The sequence below is a fragment of the Dreissena polymorpha genome, chromosome 2 (assembly GCF_020536995.1).
Source record: "Dreissena polymorpha isolate Duluth1 chromosome 2, UMN_Dpol_1.0, whole genome shotgun sequence".
Taxonomy (NCBI): domain Eukaryota; kingdom Metazoa; phylum Mollusca; class Bivalvia; order Myida; family Dreissenidae; genus Dreissena; species Dreissena polymorpha.
The window spans coordinates 67,907,718-67,935,696 of NC_068356.1; the positions used below are offsets into that span (position 1 = coordinate 67,907,718).

The 27,979-nt window shown below is 33.7% G+C and overlaps 1 protein-coding gene across 1 annotated transcript in view; it reads left to right on the forward strand.

The window, feature by feature from the left end:
• Positions 1 to 27,827, forward strand: part of LOC127867459 (uncharacterized) — a 41,415-nt gene extending 13,588 nt beyond the window's left edge. The window contains exons 3-14 of the mRNA XM_052408618.1: positions 7,892 to 8,583; positions 8,944 to 9,076; positions 14,590 to 14,773; positions 16,204 to 16,282; positions 19,019 to 20,537; positions 20,606 to 20,673; positions 20,878 to 20,911; positions 20,946 to 20,979; positions 21,014 to 21,115; positions 21,252 to 21,285; positions 21,320 to 21,421; positions 21,489 to 27,827. Of these exons, the coding sequence (XP_052264578.1) occupies positions 7,917 to 8,583; positions 8,944 to 9,076; positions 14,590 to 14,773; positions 16,204 to 16,260 (1,041 nt within the window). The 5' untranslated portion in view covers positions 7,892 to 7,916 and the 3' untranslated portion in view covers positions 16,261 to 16,282; positions 19,019 to 20,537; positions 20,606 to 20,673; ... (4 more) ...; positions 21,320 to 21,421; positions 21,489 to 27,827. The remainder of the gene's footprint in view (positions 1 to 7,891; positions 8,584 to 8,943; positions 9,077 to 14,589; positions 14,774 to 16,203; positions 16,283 to 19,018; positions 20,538 to 20,605; positions 20,674 to 20,877; positions 20,912 to 20,945; positions 20,980 to 21,013; positions 21,116 to 21,251; positions 21,286 to 21,319; positions 21,422 to 21,488) is intronic.
• Positions 27,828 to 27,979: the final 152 nt, after the last annotated feature.

Consider the following 27,979-nt stretch of genomic DNA (forward strand, 5'->3'; position numbering starts at 1 on the left):
GGGTACATAGGAGTATTGATTTGGGCTATAACTTCTGTACAACTGTTTTATTGTTTCTTGCATGGATGGAAATGAAACTGAGATGTATTCACTTGCATATTTTAGCACATTTTGTAAATAAAAGCCATTTGTTAACATATATAGTTTCTTCTGGTCTTGAAGATGAAAGCATTTTTGTTCTTCATGGAGCTTACAATGTAATTGCATTCTTGCATTTGTGTTTAAGAATGTGTGCAGTTGAAAACAAATCTTTTGTTTTTTGAATTTTTGAGAACAGATTGATAGTTTTTCGAAAAAAAACATACTGATATTATCCCCCAATACATGGTGTGTTTATTGAAATTACAGGAGTGAAAATAAGAAAGGTATTACGTTTCTTTTTATTAATCAAAGGACTGAAGGCACTGAAGATGTTCGCTATTGCATAATTTAACACGCAATTCATTTTTCAAAATCAATCGCAAGTTTGAAATGAACACACGCCATTCAACTTTATACAGTGTGTGTCATAGCGCACGGGTCGAGTTTTGTGTGAACTTTTTATCATCCTTATTATTTCATAGAAATAACTTAGACAAAATAAAAACAACATGCTTTTTGGACGTTCTGAAAGCATAGAAAGTATGATGAAAATGGTGATGAGAACTTAATATAAAGAAAATTTGCAGTCACCATCATATTAAAGGAATATTTTTTCTAATATCAAATAACTATCCCACCAAGAATATAAATTCATAATGAAAGTTCCGTGTACAAAACTTTTGATTTTTGACACCATATACAAATTCAAAATATACAATAATCTTCGTATCTTGTAAATGGAGGAATAAAAGTATATACACATTGCTGTTTATGCTTTACTTGTTACCCGAGCAGTTCATACGGTGTCAACAACGCTGACATAAACATAGGTATAGAGCACCAATGCGCTTTGAGGCGTAGCTGTTTTACTCAGTTCTCATCTTAGTGACTTTTACATAACGCCAACAAACACGCATGCATATTTTCTAATATTTAATAAGCTGATTCAAGATACAACTTCTGAATTGTTGCTACATCATTGCGTATGTGCTCAATTCAAAGGATGTAGCACTGTTCAGTGTAAGGAATTCCGGACTACTCTCTGTATGCTCAAACGACACAAATTGTGGCCCTGTTACAATTACGCATTACAATCCATCTCGCAGAATTTCACTTTCACCTCAAAGATGAGAAAACAATCATTAGCGAAATAGTATAGTGTCCTGATAAGAGAAAATCGTTTAATTATCATACCGCAATGTTTGCTGTTCTTGGTCAGCACGTCTGGAAATCATTCCTTAATGTGTGGATAGGCTGCCATTATTAACAAGTTTGCTATTTTGAATTCAATTTTGTATCAAAAAGCATTGTTCTTAAATGTGACATTTTCAATTTGCAATGAGATTTCTAATTACCCTCGTCATGCGAAAATGGGTCTTATTCCATATGCGCCCATCATATAAATAGCCCACTCAGCTATCTCTCCTTCTGGTAAGGAGAAATAACATATTGAGTGATATTATAGCGAACAGCATCGCCTATGGCCTGACTGCGCAAAAACACAGGTGGGTTTAACAAACGCTTGCCAAAACACATAAGACCCACTTTCGCATGACGGCGCTATTTACGTGTGATTTAAATGTGTCGAAAGAAAACTGCGTTTAAATCAAATATCAACATATGATATATTTCGATAGTGAAGAAAGATACTCATAACAAGGCATATGAGGACACATATGAAGTGCTCTCCAGTAGTATATTTTTTATCTACTCACACTGATGTGTGGTTTGACAATGCTAACACACATTTCATGCAGTGAATATGCAACTTACAAGTGAAAAACACAACACAATAGTTTAACTTTTGTTTAATTGTATTTATTTATTTAGAAAAGTAAATTGCAAACTTTATTTCAAAGTCAGCGTATACGCCGACTACATTTTTAAAAGATATTTATTGTTATAAATATATTTAATATCATATATTTAGTTGTTTTCGGTTTTAGCGGTTATAAAGCATTTTCGAGGTTGCCTATAGTATGCCTGTAGTAATGGATGAACTCATATCCAACTGTCTATGTATTGAGAACTATCAATATAAACAAGCTAAACCTTCTACTAACCTTCTACTATTGCGTTGCAAGCACCCTTAAATACAAAAGATCCCCGCTATCTGTTGAGAACCAAAGAACGTTTTCCAGAAATACCCGCTGTAGTAGCATGAAAGAGGTTACGAAACAGGTCATTCGTATTATTATTATAAATTGTTTGTTATATTCGGGTTTAGCGATAATGAAACATTTTTTTGTTTTTGTCTATCGTATCGCTGAAGTTATTGTTGAACTTACATTCAAGGTTTTATAAATTGAGAATATAAATAAGCGTTAACTTTTTCCCATATCTATCAATAGCCTCAATTTACGACCTGTACTACGTCATTGAGGTGTATGTGAGAGCGTAACCTATTGCGTTGTTATCGCCCATGGACTTTCCTTTGTTTATCGACAGGCGCGCCTATTAATAGCCTCATATTATGAATGGACTGAGCAAAAATACTATGTCATGAAGACGCTGCAGAAAGTGGACTATTTTATTCATAAACAATCTCCTCCGTGACACGTACAATACGATCATTGTTTATTGATTCTTTTCTATAAAAGCACCGTTTGAAACTATTTCATTTAACACGATATTAATATCATGTTTCCATTTGTGAATGAATATAATTGGAGAACTCAAACCTCTTGCATAAATTATACATGTACAACGTTTTCTCATGCGGATACGCGTAGTAAGCGGGTATTGGGCTCCTAGTAGCTAAGGCGTATCGACCTGAATTTTAGACTAACCATCTTATACGGTCGCTAAGCGACCATCTAAAAATGATGTATTTGTTGTAAAAAATCAGATATTCATGCATGTATAAGGTCAGAAGAAAAGGCTTAATAATTGTCAAGTGACGTGACATTTTCTTTTGTAAACTTAATGTTACAATTTGTTCTGCATTTTTGTAAATTATATCAGTTCATGATTTTTTATCTGATGTTTGATATGTCTCAAGATCAAGTATCTTTTTACTCTTATCTAGATCAGTATCAATTGCATGTGCCCCTTCTCAAAATAAAATACACTTTTTAACAAAATACGCTTTAAAAAGTGTATTTTTCCTGCATTTTTACCGAAAAGTGTATTTTTTCTGCATTTTTTTCATAATTAAGTGCACTAAAGTGCATTTTTTCTGTATTTTCATTATCTTTAAGTGTATTTTACTGTACTTTAAGTGTATCTTCTGTAGACAAAGTGCATCTTTTTATGCAATAAGTGCATTTTTTCAATGAAGTGCATTTTTTGTGCATATTAGTGTATCTTCTGATTTGCCAAAAAAATATTCTTTCTGTACAAGTGTAGTTTTAGTGCATCTTCATAAAAAACAGCAACACTATAGCAAATAACTAAAGTTAAAGGACAGAGATATAGTGTTTAATAGGAGGATTGTACTGAATTCTTTTTTATCTTCACATAATGTTTATGGTCTTATTATTACAATTTGTCTGCTCATAAAATATGTGAATCAGTAGAGCAGCTTTTAAAGGGAAAAGTACAACTAAATCAGGCTGTGGGTAAATAATTAAAAATATTGAAAGTGTCAAAAAAATTATGTGGGCTTGCCAGAATCAATTATATCTTCACAACATAAAAAACAAGTATTTGAACTTTCATACACTGATATTTAACCCCAATTCAATTAATGTCTACCACATTGACTATTAACATACATTTTAAAAGACAATTTAAATAATATTTATAATATTATATTTATTTCCTAACACCATTCAGTATGTTATATTGAAATATTCACAATTAAAATATAATATTCTAAGTGTGCTGTGTATTATTCAATAAATATCAGATAAGATCAGGATCAGATAAGAGATCAATTAGCATCATAAACACTAATCCCTATCAGTGCTCCATCTAGCCAGAAACAAAGGGGTGTTTATAGAATTTTGATTGGTTCTGGGACCATCTATTTGAAAACAAACCACTTTTGATTGGTTGGAGCACAGCAAGTTATTTGGAGCACAGGAAGTTATTTTTGTAAACAATTTGGTTTCAGCAACTTAAATTGAGCTAAATTTTTAGGTATAATTCAGCAACATTAATTCTAGTGTCAAATGTCTTGAAATTCTTTCAGCACATGAACTATTGTGTGATGAAAACAATGTGTATTTACTACAATGTGTAAATCAACAATAAGTTTGTTGCAAAGAAGATTTAAAGTGGGTGGTTAAAGTGATCAACAACTGCCGTTTTTGTTTTTTTGGAATGCTGAAGAACAGCTGTAACAGGTTTGTATTTTCATTTCTGCATCTCTTTTTAATTAAATTAATTATGATCATTATCATATTTATGTATTGTCACTGGGAAATGTAACTGAATGAGTAAATGTAATGCAATTTTAAGGAAAAAAACACCATTTGAATTATTATGGCTGTATTTTATGGTTATTGTCATCTTAAAATTTATTTATACCTATTTCTTGTCATTAATGAACAGATTTCTTTCCCCAATATTTAATCAGAACTTTAATATTTTATATTTGAAGGTTAAACCCCAAGGTGAAATTTACATTGATCGGAAGATCCATTGGACAGAATGTGCATCATCGCCTGCCAAAAAAGGGAGCAAAAAGGGGACTACCTGATGTATGGACATGTATACCAGGCCAACTTGAGGGGAACAGGAGTGGGAAACCGTGCCCTGTAGCTTGTCCTTGACCAAGAAAAGATGGATTTGTTGAGAGGTAAAACTATATAATAAAGGTTATTGCAATTCAAAGACGTCACACTTCCGACCAGTCCACACAGCCAAAGTATATTAGTACATTTATTAACAGTATTTTCTATCAAACGTAATTTCTTTAAATTATTTATGAAAAGCGTAAAGTCACATGTGATCACGAGATTAAAATTGCAAAAATAAACAAACAAAAACAACAAGCCAACAAACTTGTTTTGATTTAAATTTATGATATTTATAGCAACTGTTGAACAAGATTACCATAACAGCAATATTTAACACTTACATTATAAAATATCTTTCAGGACCCGATGTCAAATGAGATCATGCACGAGAAGCGCCTCGCAGACCATGACAGTAGTATTCAGACCTGATCAGCTGGTGAAGTGCTCTATAAAGGGTTGTTTATGAATGCATTCTTTGTAAGGAACAGTGTATAACAACAAATATAGTGACAGGGGCTAAGCTGCTAAATATTGTCAGAATGTATGCAGTGATTTTCTTTGGAAATTCAAAACAACCTGTACGTACTGGCTCTCAGAAGGGCATGTTTTAGCGCAATAATGAACAAAAAAGGAAGATCTTAAAAATTAGGTATAGATTTATATAAATTTCACGAATACTGTTCATTTATCATATATTAGGATCCAGAATATGATTGAATTGAATGTGCTGCTTTTCCATATTAAAAAGGGATTTGGAATTAATGTAATATATAAAAATCTAGTAAATGATAGGGAAAACGTTTCAGCTTAAGGAGGGGAAATCATTAATATTTTTGAAGTGGAAACCACCTGTATTTGGCTGTTAATCAGTTACCGATAATCAGAGGGGAGAAAAATCACTGGTGTGAGCTTGATATTTTCAATTGTTAATTCCAGATAGGCAATAGCCCGACTGAATCCTCTCTTTTATGTAGATATGTAACATTTGTTTTTGTTTTTTAAGGTTTAACATTCTAATAAAAGTGTGTATTTTTCTATTGAATTGTACTTTTTGTTTTTTATGTATGTGTTTACACTAACCTTTCATTTAAAGAATGAATGCTGACTTCAAAATGCTGGGATTTTTTTAAATTTGGTTAATTTTTTAGCATATTAATTTGAAGTGATGAAAAGTACACTTGAGCGTATAATGCGCTTAAAAAATTCACTTCCAACACTTCAAAAAGTGTATCATTTGTATGACTGAAAATGCACTCAAGTGTATTAATGCGCTTAAAAATTCACTTTTAATATTGTAAGGTGTATTATTTGTATGACCGGGAATGCACTCAAGTGTATTAATGCGCTTAAAAAAATTCACTTTCAATTTTGTAAGGTGTATTATTTGTATCAGTGGAAATGCACTCAAGTGTATTAATGCGCTTACAAAAATTCACTTTGAATACTCAATGAAGTGTATTATTTGTATGACTGGAAATGCACTCAAGTGTATTAATGCGCTTAAATAATTTGCTTTTAATTCTGTAATGTGTATTATTTGAATGACTGGAAATGCACTCAAGTGTATTAATGCGCTTTAAAAAATTTACTTTGACCATGAAGTGTATTATTTGTATGTCTTAAAATACACTCAAGTGTATAAATGCACTTAAAAATAAACTTAAGCGCACTTATTATCACAATAAACGCACTTAAGTGTATTATTTCGTGGAAAAAAAATACACTTAAATGTATAAACACACTAGTAAAAAGTTTTTTTTTTTAACAGATTAAAATGCACTTGTTAAGCAAAAAATACGGTGCCAATAACATGCGCATTAAATGCGCATTTAATGTGCATTTAATGCGCATTTAGTGCACTTTTTCGAGAAGGGTGAGTTCTTATGTCAGTAAATTATTGGTATTATGAGTTTACAGCTAGTTTTGTACTGAAGCTTTGCTACAATAAATGGGACTAATTAACTGATTTATTGGATATAAAGTTGGTTTTACCTGGAAAAAATATAGAAATTATTACTTTTGGGAATAATAGGATTTAAATGAGATAATAAAACAGTAGATATTTGTTTTTTTATTGATTGTATAGTCACGATTTTATTAGATATTTGTTTTTTTATTGATTGTATAGTCACGATTTTATTGTCATTTAAGCCTGTGTGGCATGTGAGGACAACAAGTAAAACTGTGAAGGAACAAGAATGACATGCATATGAAGCTCTTTTGAATAAATTTTTTAGTGCTTTAGGTCATAATCTTGTTCTTCAAAAGTAGGGACAGTTGAAGTGTGGAAGAGAGAATAACAATGATGGATGACAATGGATTAAATCATTTTCTGAAAAATGTGATATCCTATGAAACTGATGGAGAAGAGCACTTAGCTATTACACTCCGAATGGTACACTTGAACGAAATAACAAAAGTTTATTGCATTTTGCTTTCAATATTTTGCGGAAATAAGGTCTGTGCTCATCAGGTTAAGTAAGTGTAGTGCCTGATTATAGATTACAAGCCCGTAGACTGATAAATGACAATAAGTGTATGTTAGCATTTTCGGCTGTGCAGCACTGCAGGTAATTAGGTATTGGTCTCTTGGTTGGAAATACGGGTAGTATCTGAGCAGGTGTGTTGTGTCCATTTCTGTTTATTAAACATGTAAAAGAGCCGTAGAAACGACCTGTACGAACAGATTTCCAAATTAATCACAGGAATTATTTTTTTCTTTGATATAATTTTTTTTAAAGTAAGTTTCTTTATCTATTTCTTTTAATTACAAGCTGTCCAAAAATGTGTTTTTGTACTCCCTAGTGAGGTAATAAAAACAACAGGTCTGGAGAAAAAAGGATTCTTTCAAGCAACAAAGTGTTTGTAGTTGGAAATTCTCACTTCCTTGTAAATACTGCAGTATGAGTAATGCTAATTTTAGTAAGTTTGTTGATCTTTTGTGAAATCCTTATAACCTGGTTGTTTATTAACCGCCGCCTCTATTGCTTTCACATATAGTACTATTTTCAAGAAACGTAAGCTTCAATCTAACTCCATATTAGGATATCAATCTCTCAGGGACATGTTCAGAATGAATGTGAGAATGGGTTATTCTTGTCATCTCTATGACGATTTAATTTCAGAGGAGTGCTATGATGTAGAGTAGACATGGGCACCTGCTATTCCAAAGCTGGTCACGAGGCTGGGGCCCAAAGCAAAGAGAAGAGGCCCAAGGAGAAAAAGGGAGAAAAGAATGGGCATGCAGATTCGGTTCAAAATCACTTGGTTGTGCCAGAAATCCAGAAAGACCTTAGTGACACTGTTTACACCGATGACAGCCACATTCCATGCCCTAACATTGACAATTGTCTCAACAAAAGTCAGCAGACAAGCTTGGAAAAATTGACACGGGATGCAAACAAGAATATTGAGACCAAAACATTTGAAGATTTTGTCAACAAAGACGAGTGTCTAGTGATTGAGGCCATAGAAACCGAATGGGGGGAAAATGATTTTGCAGATGCTAGAACTGCATTGCTCAGTAAACATGTGGATATGGATGTTCCCGATGGAAAAGTATCTGCATCCGATAGCGGTATTGTTGTAGAATTGTCCTGTAAGAACTGTGATAGGGTTGATCCGTACTCAGATAGTTTTGAGTCAAGAGTTGAGCTTGTCGATGACGTATGGAATGCGAATAAAACAGACAGTGAAACGTCACCAGAAAAAGCTGGCAAGTATTCAGACTTGTGTATGGGTATAACCGATAGGCGCTCGCAACAAATAAATCAAGTATCAGAACATTCCGTCTCCCGTAGTGACGTGGGTGGCCATGGTGAGTGTCAAGGTCATTTATTTTCAAGGTTTAACAATCATTCTAGCTCACAAAGTTTGTTGAAGTCCAGTTTAAAAAAATTAAATAAACAACCTAGAGGCCGTAAAAGGTTGTCTTGGAAATCGGCTGACAGTCTAGACTGGATAGATTCTTTGGCTATCTCATTAGATCGTACAAAAAGTATGTGCTCAACCATTTTAGGCGATGACATAAGTTTGTATAATGCTCCATTGGCCACTTTTGATTCTTTTGATTTTGCTTTGGCAAGTAGTAATGATTTTACTAAACAACGCGGTGACGGGAACAGACTGAAATACTCATCTGATACATTTCAATTTCAATTTGATTTTTCTGGATTAGAAGACTCTACTAAAGAGTCGGTCACATCAATAGACCGACTAAGTGAGCATAGCAGAGTGTCTGAGCCTGACTTTGATAAAATCCGACTAGCCCTGCATAGGCCATCGTCTGTTGGAAGTCCCACGGATCACAGGTGAGACTATGGTTTAGGTAAGAGTTTAGTGTAACCGCAGATTTGCTTCCTTTCTGTATATGGAGACATGTAATTGTTTTCAAATTTCAAATGATTTTTCAGATAATTACCTGGTAAGCACTTTTACTAACTAATGAGAAATGATTACACTTAAGTTTTATGGATGTAATGCCAAAGAAAAAAGTTTCTTTTAAACAAAGCAATCATTTAATTTAACCATTGACCTTTTTTGTATGTCTTTGAATTGTATCACTACCCTTAAAATTGCTTATCTTTGTTTTTTTCCTTGAAAAGAGAGATTTTGTGGTATAAATATGCTTTCATGTTTAAATACTGTATCGGTTTAAAAGGAAACAAATCTACGGTGGTTCATGTGTATTTTCTGCAGTTTGCTTTCACAATTTCATGTGTTCTGCCAAACTTAATCGATTACATTCCTGGTAAACTGTAGTCAAATAATTGGGGATCTCACTCGACATACATACTTCTCCCTTCTTATTACATAAAGGAGAAGTGACTTCTGCTCCTTTTGAGATTAATTAACTTTTAGCCATAAATTGACTGATACTATGTTAATTTAACTCATGTAAATACAATAGTAACATACAATTAACTGCCAAAATTTGAGTTATTTATTATTAATCATTATGATGATGGGCATGGTGTATTAATAAAATAAGTAAAGAGTTAATTAAAAACTGAACAGAAACCACTTCTACTTTAAGTTGCCTCACTTCTCCTTTATTTCAGCCGAGGTAGAAAAACTTCTCCCTCAAATTTGAATGTAGGCTTAGCCCTGTTTTGTGTAATAATAAGTATATGTAGCTATACAATTTAATGATTATCTGGTTTAGCTTATATTTCTTTGTCAAGTCTTATAATTATATTTGTCAAATTCATTGCTTATTGGATAGATATATGAATGATAGCAAAATTACCTTTTTTGTATGTACCTATCATATTTTATGATCCCCCGCCATAGGCGGAGGGATATTGTTTTGGCGTTGTCCATCCGTCCGTCTTGGTAGTCTGGCACTTTTGTGTCCGGAGCCATATCTTGGAAGTGCTTTGGTGGATTTCATTGAAACTTGGTATGAGTATATATACATGTAATACATGATGTATGGATAAAAGGATGATGCACGCCAAATGGAATTGTACACCATCGAATAATAACGGAGTTATGGTCCTTTGTATTTTGAAAAAATGCTTTTTTTTGTGTCCAGAGCCATATCGTGTCCAGAAGTATAATGGCAGGGGATATCAATTCAACAAATTTGCTTGTTTAAATATTTTTCAACATTTTCTTGATTAGAACAATAACACTGTATTTATTTTATTTGGTAGAACACATCCCTGTTTTGCATGGTTGTTATGATTTTGCTAGCTACATGTAGTTAATACACCAACTACTTTGTTTTGCATGTCACATACATGTAGTCCTCCATATTTCACTTGCACCATCCCTATTTTCCCAAGCAAAATATGCCTTGCATATGATTTGTGTTGTTGTTTAAGAAATTAAAAATTGGTTATCTTCACATGCTAACTTTTATTTTATTTAAGATACTTGCATCCCAGATGACAATTATTTATATTATCATGAGTTTATCTAATTTTTTATACTGAACAAATATACATGTTTTTATTATTTCTCAAGTATGTATTACCCAGGCTGAATGTATAATGATTAAAATAAAAGAACCTTTTTTTTCCTATCGCAGTTGAAAATAGTCATGATTTTTTTTTTAACATGCATGAAGCTGTCCATCATTAACTATTTAAGAACCATCTTTATACATTATAACTATAAACAGTAAAATATATACATGTATTTGATTTTGATTGCTTGATGGGTTACTTGATCAGTACAAAGCTTTATTTGGCTGATTTGTTTAGCTGTTATTTGGTCATATTCCGAATTGCAAAAAGAATTCCAAATCTAGTCCCTAAGTTCCCAATCGATAGTTTTACCTGGAAATACTGGCATTTAAAATTTAGAAATAAAGAGATAAAAATTTAATATCAATTTAACTGATATTTTTTCTTAATGTTTTCTGTCTCCTGAAAGTTTATTTACATGTATCAATGATTTTTCAAAAGTTGTTATAACTTTTAAGTACAATTGACACTAAAACTCCCATTTTGTCTTTTTGTTTACAATTTATTAATAAAATAATGCAGCCGTTTGCTTTTGTTTACCACCACAAATAAAAACCCATTATTGGTCAACTTTGTCAACGATTTACTGTTTTACATTTTTCCGTACTTTGCTTTTTCCTATATTTTGCAGTCAGAAAGATTTTGTTTTTCTCTTTTGCTTTAAAAACATAACAGAGTTGGTTGAATTGTTTTAATTTTAAACTGCTTAAACAAAGTCTTCTCAATTGACCTTACATGTATGTATATTTGTTCTAAATTTGTTACGTTAATTAGTAATTTGTTACATTAGTAATTGTTCACAATGCATTTCCATATTTTTAATGATTGTGGTCACTACATTCTGAGTCAAGATTTATTCTGTGTAACTGTATTTTATTTCTAACTTTTTAATTAAAAGCTCAGTGTAATTATCCTAAGGGTTATTATAAAATAATTAATAATTATTCCTCCGATTTAAACATTGTATGAATAAACAATGTGCGTCCATTTGTAATTCAAAAGGGAAAATATTAATAATTTATATCTAGAAGGAAGTAAACACAAGGTGCAAATTTTCATGAACTTGATGATAACACCTGTTTTTTATGGCATGTCATTTTCTTTAACATGAATGAATTGTTGATATGTTGGCTTTGGTTTCATAGACTGATATGACCTACATGTAGTAAGAGTTTGACAGTGATGACTGTTTGTTTCATAAAGAAACAAAAATCCTTTTGATGTTTTTTACCTGATTATATATTCTTTTTTTACTCCTGTTTCTAACATATCAAGTTTATGCTTATTATTTTGTGAGTTTAGGAGTCTAATGAAATGTGTAATCTTCTTGATTCTGATATTTAATGCTAGTTTGCATGCTATGGTGTAAATATTTTTATAATTAACAACCTATTCCTATTGTCATTTGTTTTTAAAAGATATCTTTATAAGGAAATATTATGGTGCATGAAATGTGTACAGGTACATGTATTCAGTGTTTTTTTTGGTGTCGTAATTCAGTCTCAATATATTTTGTTTGATGCTCTTTTGTGGTTTATAGGGAAATGGCAGTTATTAGAAAACAATAATTCACTGTTTCAAACATTCAAATATAACAGTGAATATGATTGATAATGTTATCTGTCGTACTGTAAAATGATTTCGATTTTTGTTGCCGCTGGTTAAAATAATTGAGCCTCACTCTATAAAAAGGGTGTTTAATGCATGTGCGTAAAGTGTCGTCCAAGATTAGCCTGTGCAGTCCACACAGGCAAATCAAGGATGACACTTTCTGGCTATACTGGATTAACATCAAGAACAGTCTTCCTTAAAACAAAAGATACAATAAAGCAGAAAGTGTCAACCCTGATTAGCCTGTGCATACTGCACAGGCTAATCTGGGACGACACTTTAAGCCCATACATTAAACCCCCTTTTCACAGAGCATGGTCCAATAATTTGTTAGATAACTCAGAGTTCCTAATTTATTAAAATAATTTACATACTGGAAGGAACAAATGTTCTCTATTTCAGTGCAACAAGTTATGAATTCATCAGTTCTGTAACTTAAGTTATGTAGAATATACACAGAGGTCTACTCATTTGCCAGTTTTAAGTTCTTCTGTATACCTCAGTCACAAATAGGGACTGATCACCGTCCGATCAGCGGACAACGCATTTTTACACTCATTGGGCTGGCGCCTTGCTGATGATCGCACGAACACCGGGTCATTTTGTAGCATCAGGCAGTGTCCAGATTAATTTTAAGTCTCTCTCACAATTTTAACCGACGTTGGGCCCGGGATGGAATCGAATTAAGATTGAAAAATGGTTGGACGATCAATGCCAGGTTATAGCCTGGCGATCGCCAGACATCGGATTAATTGTATGTGTAACGGCAAAATTCAAGGTATTTCACAGGGACATAAACATCGGTCAGCGACCATCTGATTGCTGGAGGGCCTCCGCACGATGACTGACGGATTCCAGACGGAGCTCGTCATGATACACATACAACAAATCTCATGTCGGCGATATCCTTGCGATAACCGTGTGATGATGGACCAATCTTATTTCGATTTCAAGTCGATTCCTGTCCGGGCCCGATGTGGGTAAAATTTTAAGTTTGACTTAAATTTACTCCAGACGCGGCTCTATGCTACAAAAATGACCCATGGACAGTGCAATCATCGGCCGGGGCAAGCCTGATGTTCGGAAAAAACCGTCTCTGACGTGTCCAGTCTTCCTGATGCCTGGAGATCGGACACATCGGCCAGCGACCTGATTATTTGTGACTGAGGCATTACTTATTTACGTCAGTTGTGCAATGTGATTCTTAATTGTCATCAATTAAATGCATTTATTTCTCAACTCTTTAAATAAGTTCTATCTTTTAAAATCTTGAATTTGTGCATCTGTTAAAAGAGGCATAATATCATAAGTGTATGTGACCACATTTCTTGATTTATGACTATGTCTTAACCCTTTCCCACTTAGAAGAAAGTATAAATGGCTATATGAAACCAGCATTATACCAGAACAGCCTGCAAGTTACTCACACGCTGTACAGGTTTTATGCTGTTTGCTGCTTGTCAGTATCTTTGGGTTGGAACTTAAGCCCTTAAAACTTGAATCTATGAAGAAACATCTTAAATTTTATTTGATTTTCTAATGGACTACAATTGGGTCAAAATGCGTTTTTAAGGGGAAAGGATTAAACTATTAGTCCATCTCTTTCTCAGCTGATCCATCACAGTCTCACAGCTGGTTCTCAACATTTTAATTGGTCATCTGTTCTTTTACCAGGTCATTCCTTGACAGCTCAGAGGCTAGTTTTGAGATCTCCTCTCATCTGACTTCTATCATTCCGACATTTCATACATGTAGGTCATCTGTTTCTTCACCAGGTAATTCCTTGACAGGTTGGAGGCTAGTTTGGAGATCTCGACATCTCCTTCCCAACATTTTCATGGGTCCTCTGTTCCTTCACCTGGGATTCCTTAACAGCATGGGGGCTAGTTTTGAGATCCCCACATTTTCATTGGTCATCTTTTCCTTCACCAGGTAATGCCTTGACAGCTTGGAGGCAAGTTTTGAGATCCTCACATTTTCATTGGTCACCTGTTCTGTCACCAGGTTATTCCTTGACAGCTCGGAGGCTAGTTTCGAGATCTCCACATTTTCATTCGTCATCTTTTCCTTCACCAGGTAATGCCTTGACAGCTTGGAGGCAAGTTTTAAGATCCTCACATTTTCATTGGTCATCTGTTCTGTCACCAGGTCATTCCTTGACAGCTCAGAGGCTAGTTTCGAGATCTCTCGACTGACTTCTAACATTCTGATGTTTCATTGGTCAAATGTTCCTTCATCAGGTCATTCCTTGACAGCTCTGAGGCCAGTTTCGAGATCTCCTCGGGTCTCCAGCAACCTGAGGTTATGACGATGACAATGAACGGACGAGAGGTGGTCATCATTGACGCTGACCTGTTCTCACAGATCATAGATGAGATTCAGATCCTGAAAATGAAGCTGAGCCAGTTGACCGAGGTTATACAGGTAACAAACTCTCTGCTTACAAGGGCCCATATTCTCCAATCCTTTCTTAAACTTAAAATAAAATATACTCTTAGACTAAAAAAAATATATCTGAGTTTGCATATTATTAGGCTAAAAATGGTCATTATACCATTAACATATTGTTTTAATTGAACAATGAATACAATTACACATGTCAAGTGTCATGCTAGACTTTACTTGCAAGTAGTTTTATAACATTACAGTTAAAAGAAAAGTATTTATTTTTTAATAGACTTGAAGTCTTGGAATTGGTTGGTGGGTACCGGCCCTGGAGTTTCACTGGTAACTGATTTAAATGGCAATGCTTAGCCTGAATTAAAGGGATCTTTTCACGGTTTGGTAAATTGACAAAATTGAAAAAAGATGTTTCAGATTCACAAATTTTCGATTTAGTTATGATATTTGTGAGGAAACAGTATTACTGAACATTTACCATAGTCCAATATAGCCATTATATGTATATTCTTCTTTTTTTTCCTTGTTTTAATTTTATTCTTGATTTTTTACTAGAGCTTTTAAGATCCAACGTTTACATTTATCAATATAAAGCATTTAATGACAAACTTCAAAATATGCCAAAATCTGTGAAAATGCCCCTTTAAAGGGTTGCTATTACCAAAGAAACTAACAAATGAGCCATGCTTTGTGAACAGATGGTTAAATTCATGTGCATTAAGTGTCGTCCCTGATTCGACTGTGAAGTCTGCACAAGGGACAACAATTTCCGTTTAAACTGGTTTTTGGCCAAGAAGATATTTTCTGTATAAAAAAAATATCATAAAAGCGGAAAGTGTTGTCCCTAATTAGCCTGTGCGGACTGCACAGTTTGTGCATTTTGCACAGGCTAATCAGTTATGACACTTTCAGCCCAAACTGGATTTTGGTTTTAAAGAGACTTCCTTTACATTTCATACAAGCAGGAAGTATTGTCCCTGATTAGTAAGTGCAAATTGCAACGGCTAATTTGGGGTCACACATTAGGCCAATGCATTCAGGTCAGTTTTCTCATGTTAATACTAATTTCTCAATTTATTAAACTCAATTAGGTATCAACCATCAAGTGTAGGTTTGTAGACTTTATTATGCCCAATCATAAACACATTATTGTCCCCTACTGGTTTGCGCTCTGTGTGTCTGTGAGTCGGTCACACTTTTCTGGAGTCTGCGATAACTTTAAAAATTCTTAATATTTGTTCATGAAACTTATAACATGGAAAGATGGTAATATGGACATTATGTACGTCATTTAATTTTGTTCCTACGTAAAAAATTATGGTTGCTATGGCAACAACAAAAAAATATTCTGATAATCATTCGGGTGGAGTCCGTAGGGGACATATATTGCTTGGCAATAGTCTTGTTACTACTACTTCAGTGGATGAATTTCTTGATGTTTGATACTGTTTCAGGATGGAGAGGAGGGTGAAGTAGGAACCAGTGTCTCAGTGTTGTCGTCTTCAGCATAATATACATATTCCTTCCATTATGGTAATTGCTTATCTTTGTTGAGTTTTGTTTATCTTATATGCCACACATTGGACATTATCTTGATGAATAGTTTTTAGCTCGACTATTATATATGAAATATATATAGTGGAGCTATCCTACTCACCTTGGCGTCGGCGTTAGCGTCTGCGTTAGCGTGCAAATGTTAAAGTTTTCGTACTACCCCAAATATTTTCTTTGTCCCTTGACATATTGATTTCATATTTTGCATACTTGTTTACCAACATGACCCCAACCTATAAACAAGAGCAGACAACTCTATCAAGCATTTTGTGATAATTATGGCCCCTTTTCCACTTAGAATATGCAGCAAATGTTAAAGTTTGCGTACTACCCCAACTATTTTCAATGTCCCTTGACATATTGATTTCATATTTTGCATACTTGTTAACCATCATGACCCCAACCTATAAACAAGAGCAGACAACTCTATCAAGCATTTTGTCATAATTATGGCCCCTTTTATACTTACAATGTAGAATATGCATATTATTGATAAATCTATGTTAAAGTTTGCGTACTACCCCAAATATTTCCAATATCCTTTGACATATTGCTTTTATATGTTGCATACTTGTTAACCAACATGACCCCAACCTATAAACAAGAGCAGACCACTGTAGCAAGCATTTTGGCATAATTATGGCCCCTTTTACACTTAGATAATTGAACATTTTGCTTAAATTGCCATTACTTCTTTATTTATGATCACACTTTATTATCACTTTGACAAAACAACACTTACCTGAATACCACAATGGATTTCACCCAAACAATACCCCACGCCCCTACCCAGAATCCCTTCCCCCCCCAAACCTCCCCGCCCCAAATTTTTTATTTTTTTTATCATCATCTAATAAATTACCACACCCCACTTTATACCCCCCTCTCACCCCCTACCCCCCACCCCCCCACCCCCGATATTTTTTTTTTTTAAACATCATCTCATAAATTTCCACACTCCACATTATACCCCCCTCTCACCCCCCTACCACCCCCCCCCCCCCCCAAAAAAAAAAATTTTTTTTTTTTCCTTTTTTTATTTTTGAAAGATTGTCTAATAAATTATGGAATATGAACAAATTCCCAATGATGGCTTACGTTATACTGTCAAGCACTCGAATAGTCGAGCGCGCTGTCCTCTGACAGCTCTTGTTAAAACTAATATTTTACTTTTTAATTTCTGAAGCTTATCTGCACTTTTGTCTGGATCTCTTGATGTATTGCACATGCGAAACCTGACCAAATTTCATGAAGGAGAAGCTTTGAAGAGCTCATGAATTGGAATATTTGTTATCAACAAGATGTATTTTAGATTTACTACATAAAAAGTGTATATCAATTCAAAGGCCCAAAAATGAGGGAATATGATTTAACCCTTTGCCACTTAGATACTATTTTGATGCATATGTAGTCCCTTAGAAAGTTTTATTTAACTGAAGATCTTTCTTACTAAATTTATGCTTGAAAGGGGTTATTTCCAACCCTTAGAAACTGATGAGCAGTAAACAGCATAAGACCTCAACAGACTTGCAGGGTGTTCAGGTTTTATGCTGTTTGCACATAGCCATTTTCACTTTGCTTCTGAGTGGGAAAGGGTGAAGTTTGGTTTAGTTGAACATGACGCTAAGGTACATTGCAACATGTTTGAGGTGATCAGTGTCTATTTCCATAGCTTGTTTCCATTGTGTAATGATTCCATTTTGCCAATACAATAATAAAACAATGCACACCTGTAGGCAAATAAAGTGTTTGTATCAGAGATTTGGGGATTCAATATGAGCATTGGTTGACAGGGAATGAACTTGTGCAAATTTGTTTGATAATTTGCTGTATTTACGAAAAAGATGAAGTTTAGATGAAATCTTAAAGCAATCAATACCTGTATTTAAAGCTTAGGTTGATAGACACGTGTTATGCCTGGCCTTATTTATCTCTCTATATATATATAATGGACATGAAACCAGTACTGTACGACACAGAATATAAGAAAAGGTAATAAAAAAGGATTGAGATAACACAGCAAGAAACAAGCAATCAGCAAATATCCTTATTAGTAATCTTTTAATTTTTAGCGAGGCTGCTTTCAGAGAAAACCCGAGCTATTGTCATAGCCAGCTCGTCGTGTCGTCCGCCATCTGCCGTCCGCCGTAGGCGTGCAAAAACCTTTACATTGGCTCTAAAATCAAAGTGCTTCCACCTTCAACTTTGAAACTTCATATGTAGATGCACCTTGATGAGTTCTACATGCCACACCCATTTTGGGTCACTAGGTCAAAGGTCAAGGTCACTGTGACCTCTAAAAAAAATAAAAAAATCTGACATGCTTTCGCAGCGAGCGTGGCACCCGTTATGCGGTGCTGTTGTTTTGTTTGGTTTAGAAATAAATATCATATGGATTGCGTTATCATTCATGCAATAGGAAAAATTGTGCAAATTTTACCCATAACAATATGGTATTTGTGTTTGCCATATTTACACCTAATACATTTTGTCTGCTTTAAGTTATCACTAGCTTTCAGGCCATTGGTTTTCATATAGAGATTACATGTATGTTTTTATACCCCCATTACCATTGGTAATGGGGGCTATATAGGAGTCACTTTGTCGGTCTGTAGGTTGGTCTGTCCCGAAATTTCATCCGATCTTCACCAAACTTGGTCACAAGTTGTATCTTGATATATTTATGCAGTATTGAACCTCTGTTTGATTTTTCAGTGCAATCATCATTTCCACATGTCGTCATTACCTGCAATGCTCGCAATTGGTCTTTCCTAGAAAACAAAAGATGAAGACTGCGTATCTCAGTGGTAACCAGACACTATTGCAGCTGACATCTTGTGATCGATCAATCATCTTCGTTTGTGGTCATCGATGCTTATTATTGCAGAACACATCATCTGTATCTGTTGTTTGTTTCGTCCGCACATCGTGATGTAGTGTGCTTACTGCGTTGCTTTGAAGGTCAATTAACCCTTTTCCACTTAGATACGTATTTTGACACATTTTTAGTCCCTTAGAAAGTTACATTGAATGCAGGACCTTTCTTAATAGATAAGTTTTTAAGGCTTCATTTTCAAACCTTAGATAATGATGAGCAGCAAACAGCATAAAACCTGAATAGACTGCTAGGTTACTCACAGGCTGTTGTGGTTTTATGCTGTAAGCACATCACCATTTTCACCTTGCTTCTGTGTGGGAAAGGTTTAATACTGCTGATGTATACATTATGAATCAACATTGATTTTGAAGGAATTTTAACAAATTACTCAACCTTTAAGGTAACCCAAAAGATTGTCCGAATACATTTTCTGGTTGTGATAATTATATAATGCTGAACAAGCAATTGTCTTCTAAATAGTAAAGGTGTTTTAAATAATTTCTTAATATTATTAATTATTTGAATATACTGATGATCTGCTGTAGCTTTTTTATTAACATAGTTTAATATATAAAGCTATATATTATTTGACAGACTGTTTGACAGCTACAGCATTGTTAACCAGGTTTTCCGAAGGAAAAAACTGGTTATTAGGTTGGCCAATGCGGGCGGGCTGGCTGGCTGGCTGGCGGGCGGGCGGAACAAGCTTGTCCGGGCCATAACTATGTCGTTCATTGTCAGATTTTAAAATCATTTGGCACATTTGTTCACCATCATTGGACGGTGTGTCGCGTGAAATAATTACGTCGATATCTCCAACGTCAAGGTCACACTTTGAGTTCAAAGGTCAAAAATGGCCATAAATGAGCTTGTCCTGGCCATAACTATGTCATTCACTGTGAGATTTTAAAATCATTTGGCACATTTGTTTACCATCATGGGACGGTGTGTCGCACGAAAGAATCACGTCAATATCTCCAATGTCAAGGTCCCCACGACTAAAAATAGATTTTTTTTAAAAACAAACTTACAAAGGGGGTTAATTTTGTTGTTCATTTCAAAAGTTCAGTTTGAGTTTTCTCCCTTTATCAGATTTTTTTTCACAATGAAAACCTGGTTTTGTGACAATTTTGTCCCTTGTTAATTCATAAATTATATACAAAGCCTGAAGATTTTCAAAACAAATAGCCTGATTTCCATAGTAAGAGGCCTTTTTTTGTGTGGCACCCTAGCAACCCTGATTTGTTCACATATTTTATATCAATCTGTTCAGTCATCATTTTGATAGGTTAAACACTGAAATAGTGGAATAATATTGATAGGTTAAACACTGAAATAGTGGAATAATATTGATAGGTTAAACACTGAAATTGTGAAATAATATTGATAGGTTAAACACTGAAATAGTGAAATAATATTGATAGGTTAAACACTGAAATAGTGGAATAATATTGATAGGTTAAACACTGAAATAGTGGAATAATATTGATAGGTTAAACACTGAAAAAGTGGAATAATATTGATAGGTTAAACACTGAAATTGTGAAATAATATTGATAGGTTAAACACTGAAATAGTGAAATAATATTGATAGGTTAAACACTGAAATAGTGGAATAATATTGATAGGTTAAACACTGAAATAGTGAAATAATATTGATAGGTTTAACACTGAAATAGTGGAATAATATTGATAGGTTAAACACTGAAATAGTGGAAAAATATTGATAGGTTAAACACTGAAATTGTGAAATAATATTGATAGGTTAAACACTGAAATAGTGGAATAATATTGATAGGTTAAACACTGAAATTGTGAAATAATATTGATAGGTTAAACACTGAAATAGTGAAATAATATTGATAGGTTAAACACTGAAATAGTGGAATAATATTGATAGGTTAAACACTGAAATAGTGGAATAATATTGATAGGTTAAACACTGAAAAAGTGGAATAATATTGATAGGTTAAACACTGAAATTGTGAAATAATATTGATAGGTTGAACACTGAAATAGTGAAATAATATTGATAGGTTAAACACTGAAATAGTGAAATAATATTGATAGGTTAAACACTGAAATAGTGGAATAATATTGATAGGTTAAACACTGAAATAGTGAAATAATATTGATAGGTTAAACACTGAAATAGTGGAATAATATTGATAGGTTAAACACTGAAATAGTGGAATAATATTGATAAGTTAAACACTGAAATAGTGGAATAATATTGATAGGTTAAACACTGAAATAGTGGAATAATATTGATAGCTAAACACTGAAATAGTGGAATAATATTGATAGGTTAAACACTGAAATAGTGGAATAATATTGATAGGTTAAACACTAAAATAGTGGAATAATATTGATATAAATCATAACTGAAATAGTGGAATAATATTGATATATAAATCATTGAATTAATCCTCTTTAGACTAACAAACTTGTTAATAACAATACATATGTAAACAAATATATTGGCATTTACACGTGTCACAAATTTTGGTTAAATTTTGTCAAATTGTCTTTCCAAACAAAATCTCAAAATCCCACATTTTTAATCCAAAAGAACAACATTTGTGTGATAAAATTTTCTATAGATAAATAACTGAAGTTTTACATGAGATATACATGTAAAAAAAGTTTTACATGAGATATACATGTAAAATGTTTTACAAAATATTGGGTTGACAAATCTATAGGAATGGATGATATAGGAAAGAAGGATACATGTTTGTATTTGCATTACATTTACCGGTATTGAGGTACAGCTCTAGTCACACAAAAGTCATTCATACTGGTACTTGATGCTTAGTTGGTATTTAATAAATTTAATAGATATGTCTGTATGTGAGAGAGTGTTTATATAATTTATAATGTATAATTTATGTAATATATTAAGGATAATTGTAAAATGCTTTACATATCAGAATACTATGAGACAATTATGGACCTGTTTTAGGAATGGGAGTGTATGTTTTTTGGTATTTGTTCGTTAGTTGGTCTTTCTACCCAATGACCATTTCTTATCTGCAGAGAATATTTCGACCTACACTTTATTACAGTTGTGAAATCTGGTTACTTTGCATTGTTCTTGCGGTTCTTGAAACGCAAATGAATTGTGAAAAATGGCACAAGGGGGGAGGGGGGGGGAGGTTCAGGCATATCAGTGACAGTTAAAGTTTCCAGATTTTTGAATAACTTTAACTTGAAATACATAATCAGCAACTTATTGTATAGGTTGCAATTTTATTGTATTTATGAGAAATTAAAAAAGCTATACATCTTTTACGAATGTGTATGCTTAGCGAATGTTAATTAGTTTGCAATGTGTTCTTGCTTCTCCTGTTGTGATCATTTTTGCTTTTTGCAGTGTGAGTTGAGTTTTAAACCATACCCCCAACAAAACAACACTTGTTTTGCTGTACTCTAATGATATCCAGAGAACTTGATGGATTTCAAAGATTTAAGGGAGAGCCGTGTTCTTTGAAAAGTGGGCTTAATGCATGTGCTTAACCCTTTGCATGCTGGGAAATGTGTCGTCTGCTAAAATGCCGTCTGCAGAATTTCTAAAATTAGCATTTTCTTCTATTTTTTTTTAAATAATACTATCAGAATAGCGAACAGTTTGGATCCTGATGAGACGCCACGTTCTGTGGCGTCTCATCTGGATCCAAACTGTTTGCAAAGGCCTTTAAAATTCGGTTCCCGCACTTAAAGGGTTAACGTGTCGTGAGCACAAGCTAATCAGAGACGACACTCTTAGCTTGTATGGAAGTTTTTGTTTGTAGGAAATCTAGTTTAGGAGGAAAGTGTCTCCCCTGATATGGTTGTTTAATCTTGGACGACACTTTAGGCACAAGCATTAAGCTACATTTTCCCAGAACAAGGCTCAAGGAAATTTTCAGCGAAGACATATTATTTCCAGCCCTAAAATGATGATGAGCAGCAAACAGCATAAACCTTGAACAGCTGGCAAATTACCCGCAGGCCGATCTGGTTTTATGCTGGTTGCATGTAGCCATTTTCTTTTTGCTTCTGAGTGTGAAAACGTTAATCGTCTACGCATTTGCAGTCAATAATACACTGTGTAAATAGTTTGGTGTTGTTTATTCATGTGTTTAACATAATTATTAGTGCTGTTTATACTGAGGGAAGTGCTCATTGTTTAAACAGATAACCATTATTTCTATGCAAATTATGTACATGAACCATTTATCACATTTTATAATGATTGACGGAAGATACCCTTATCCTTAGCCATTTGGATAAATTTATATATATAAGATGAAGAATACTGTGTTTAGCACAATTTATTTGACAAGCAAATAACTGAAGAATATGTTATGTTTGTATTAATATTGAATAATTTTATTTGAAGATGACTTGTTGATATAAAAAAGTGATTGTCAGTTGTAGTAATATTATGTTCTGGTCATACTGTTTGTCTCAAAGTTTGACATCCCTTGTTGTCATGGAGACCTAGGCATAAATGAGGCTGTCTGATGGTCACTTTTGTAACCACCGTTGTGACATTGTGTCTAATTTTACCTTGTGACATTGAGGAAAGACAAATATTTTGTCAACTTTTAAGCTCACATAATGATGAGCTTTTGTGATCCCCCTTTGTCTGTTGTTCGTCATGTGTCATACAATTTTCCCCTGTAGAAACTTTACATGCCATATTAATTGCTTGATCTTCATGAGACATGGACTGAACATCTGTCCAAATCATGTCTAAGTCAAGTTAAAAAACCTGTTCATGTAGGACAAAACTAGGTCACTAGGTTTAATTTAGACAAAGTTGCTCAGAACATTTGTCGTAATGATTTTTATGCCCCCCTTCGAAGAAGAGGGGGTATATTGCTTTGCTCATGTCGGTCTGTCGGTCCGTCCACCAGGTGGTTGTCAGGTGATAACTCAAGAACGCTTTGGCCTAGGATCATGAAACTTCATAGGTACATTGATCATGACTCGCAGATGACCCCTATTGATTTTCAGGTCACTAGGTCAAAGGTCAAGGTCACGGTGACCAGAAATAGTAAAATTGTTTTTGAATGATAACTCAAAAACGCATACGCCTAGGATCATGAAACTTCATGGGTAGATTGATCATGACTCGCAGATGACCCCTATTTATTTTGAGGTCACTAGGTCAAAAGTCAAGGTCACGGTGACCTGAAATAGTAAAATGGTTTTTGAATGATTACTCAAGAACGCATACGCCTAGGATCATGAAACTTCATGGGTAGATTGATCATGACTTGCAGATGACCCCTATTGATTTTGAGGTCACTAGGTCAAAGGTCAAAGTCACGGTGACCCGAAATAGTAAAATGGTTTCCGGATAATAACTTATGAACGCATACGCCTAGGATCATGAAACTTCATGGGTAGATTGATCATGACTCGCAGAACGCTTTTGCCTAGGATCATGACACTTCATAGGTACATTGATCGTGACCCGCAGATGACCCCTATTGATTTTCAGGTCACTAGGTCAAAGGTCAAGGTCACAGTGACAAAAATCGTATTCACACAACGGACAGCCCATATGGGGAGCATGCATGTTTTACAAACAGCCCTTGATGTTTCGTATTAAATTATTATAATTCCCTTAGCCAGTTGTGTTTATTAATGTTATTGTGGAATATGGCAAGTGTGACATGCTTTTGGCATTATATACAGGTTGTCATTGATTTTAGTTTTGAAATGTCTCTTGTGTACTGACATATCAGAGTTTTTATTATTAAAATAATATATATAAATAAATGATAAAATAAATGATAGATACTTCCAAAGTAAAGGTTTGTGGCTTTTCCCATGAAAGCATTTTTTTTTCTAGGTGATCTTTTATGCACAATTCACAATTGTTTTTCACATTTTGTCATCCAAGAACGACATCACACTAATACCGTTCTAGCTGGTAGGTTGCTGTGAGTTTTTGTTTGACCCTCTCAAATGCTGGTTGTTGGTTTGCAGAACCAATAAAATATTATTAACAACATGTTGATAATCTTTGAAAGAGGAAACCTTTCCCATAGCCCATTTAAAAAATAAGAATGTTGGAGATGAGATTTTACAAGACAAAGATTATACATTAGATGCACAATGAGATTCCCTTTGCCCTTGTTGGACATGCATCTGTGTTGGGCAGTCAGTTGGTGGGGCTTGCAAATTACCTGGATGATATGTACACTGGCAGAAGTACCAGTAACCTTGGCGGCTTATGAAAAATAAGGTTCACAATATTGACTTAATGCCCCCTCTATGTGTTTGAAATGCATTGTGAAATACACTTGATTTGACAAAAGTATAAGTAAAAAAAGTATTAAAAGAAATTAGTTTTCTTTCTAAGAAATTTTCAATTTTAAAATAATTACTATTTAAAATATAACTTGCATGTCCCCTGGCAGTAATGTAGATACAAGTAAACAAATCCAATGTATTTGAAAGAAGTTTTAAGGTCTCCAAATGAAACTCAAGAAAATGGCTTAGCTAGATTAAAAAATAAATAACTTTTTTAATTTTAAACACGGTTAATATGTTAAGTTTATTTTGTTAACAAATACAAATGTCTTTAAGGCATTTGGTTTATCATCACCAAAGTAACATTTTTGCAAATAAGTACTTTTATGGATCATATAAGTTGTCTCCACTAAATCAACTTGCACTTATTTTTGTGCCAATCAGAAACTGTTTGATGTTCAAGGTTGGGTTAAAATCATATTCATTTTGTTTTAATAATGCTCCCAGAAGGACTGGGACTACAAATATAGCCTTTTTTAATGAGAATTTGTTTGCATTAATATAAGTAACTTTGATGTCAAGACTTCTGTCAATGGAAATACTAATTTAAAGTGAGAAATAACTTGTGTAATCAACACTGATCCACCCACCTTTATTCGCACAGGAGAAGCAGCTTTGGACTCCTGATTGTCGTTCAAACTTATTACTCTTCTTGGCCTTCATCTGCCACCCTTATTTTTTCCAATTTATCTGTCTCATCTTTTTCCGATGCAAGAGGGAATAAACTGGAGTTTTATTCTAAAGAAGTATTGTCTAGTTGCTGTTATGCAAAGCAATTTCTAGGTTGTTGTTGCGCCTGGACTGATGACTGTTAACCCTTTACCACTTATAAACACACTTTTGATGCATTTGTAGTCCCTTATAAAATCTAATTAAAATTAATTTTTTTCTAGAATCAAGTTTCAAGGCTTCATTTCCAATCTTAAGATACTGATGAGCAGCAAACAATAAAACTGGAACAGACTGAGTTACTCGCGGGCTGTTCTGGTTTTATTCTGTTTGTCCATAGCCATTTTCACTTTGCTTCTGATTGGGAAAGGGTTTAGAACAGCGTAAGTCATGCTCCATTTACTGCTAAAAGGTTTTGCAGCAGCTTAAAGTTTTAATATAAGAGTTTTTCAATAAAGATTAATGTTACAGCAGAAGGAGAACACTGATATACCAGTACTTTAGCTTGGAAAGATTGCCCATATGTCAGTCAGATAAATCCTATGACAAAATAGGGAAGAATCGTCATAATAATAAAAAGTCTTGAAAGTTGCACCAATGTAAATTGTATCTGAAGAACTTCTGTAGCTTTGAATTGAAGCTTTCATATCATCCAGCGCAGCACACTGATGATCTTCTCATATTATAATTTTCCAGCTTAAAAGGGCCGTCCAACAGATTTTGGCATGTATTGAAGCTTGTCATTAAATGCTATAAATGCTTTATATTGATAAATTTAAACATTTGAACTAAAAATCTCCTGTAAAAAATCAAGAATACAATTTAAAAAGGAAAAAAAGTAAATTTCAACAGCGCTGGAACCACTGACCCCTGGAGTCCTGGAGTAAAAAGCCTCCCGCCTAGACCACTCGACCATCCACGCTCATGTTTTGAGTGGATGTATTTTATAGCTATATAAGCGATCCTCGTAGTTTTCCAAAATATTGTTTCGCGTCGATACGACGCTTTATCTGTTGGACAGCCCCTTAAAGCTATGATGTGCGATCTGCCATTTCAGGGCCCCAATACAATTTTTCTAAAGTTTGAGCCTGGTTATATTTTGACAAAAGTAAAAAAATATTTTAATGTATTATTTAATTTTATTTTATAATAACAGTCGTGAATTGTAGAATAAAAGCATATTTTCAAATGTTTGCTCCAATCATCGATAGTTTTAATTTTGAGGACTTATAAGAACTTAAATTGGAGTTATTTTTGCATATATGTCACTTTTTTTGTACTTCCGTTATAAATAAATGTTACATATATTTCCACATTGTATGGGATGCACAAGTTAAGATTTTATATATCTTTGTAAGTTCATTTTGTTGTGATAATTATTTCAAATTAGATTTGCAAATGTTGTGGTATAGTATGTATTTATGATTTTATTTATTGTCAATAAACCATACTGCAAGTGGTAAATGGTTGAACATGATGGAACAATTTATTTAAATTTTGTACATTAAATGTGTTCATTTTTGATTATCATTTCCAGTATATACTGATAGTATGGCCTAAATATTCTCAAGAAGATTATAAGTGGACCACTTGAAATAGCTTTATTTAATTTTAATAATTGCTATGTCATATTTGAGGACTCATGAATAAATTGTATGTAATATTGCCATTGTTGTGTTTTTATTTATAACACATTTCATGATCATTTTAGTAGTCAGAGGAATTCAATTAGTTTATTTTAGAACAAGCTCCATTTAAGCTATACTGAGTAAAAAGTGTCACTTGTTAGCACTCTATATTCCACATGTTTTGCCCAA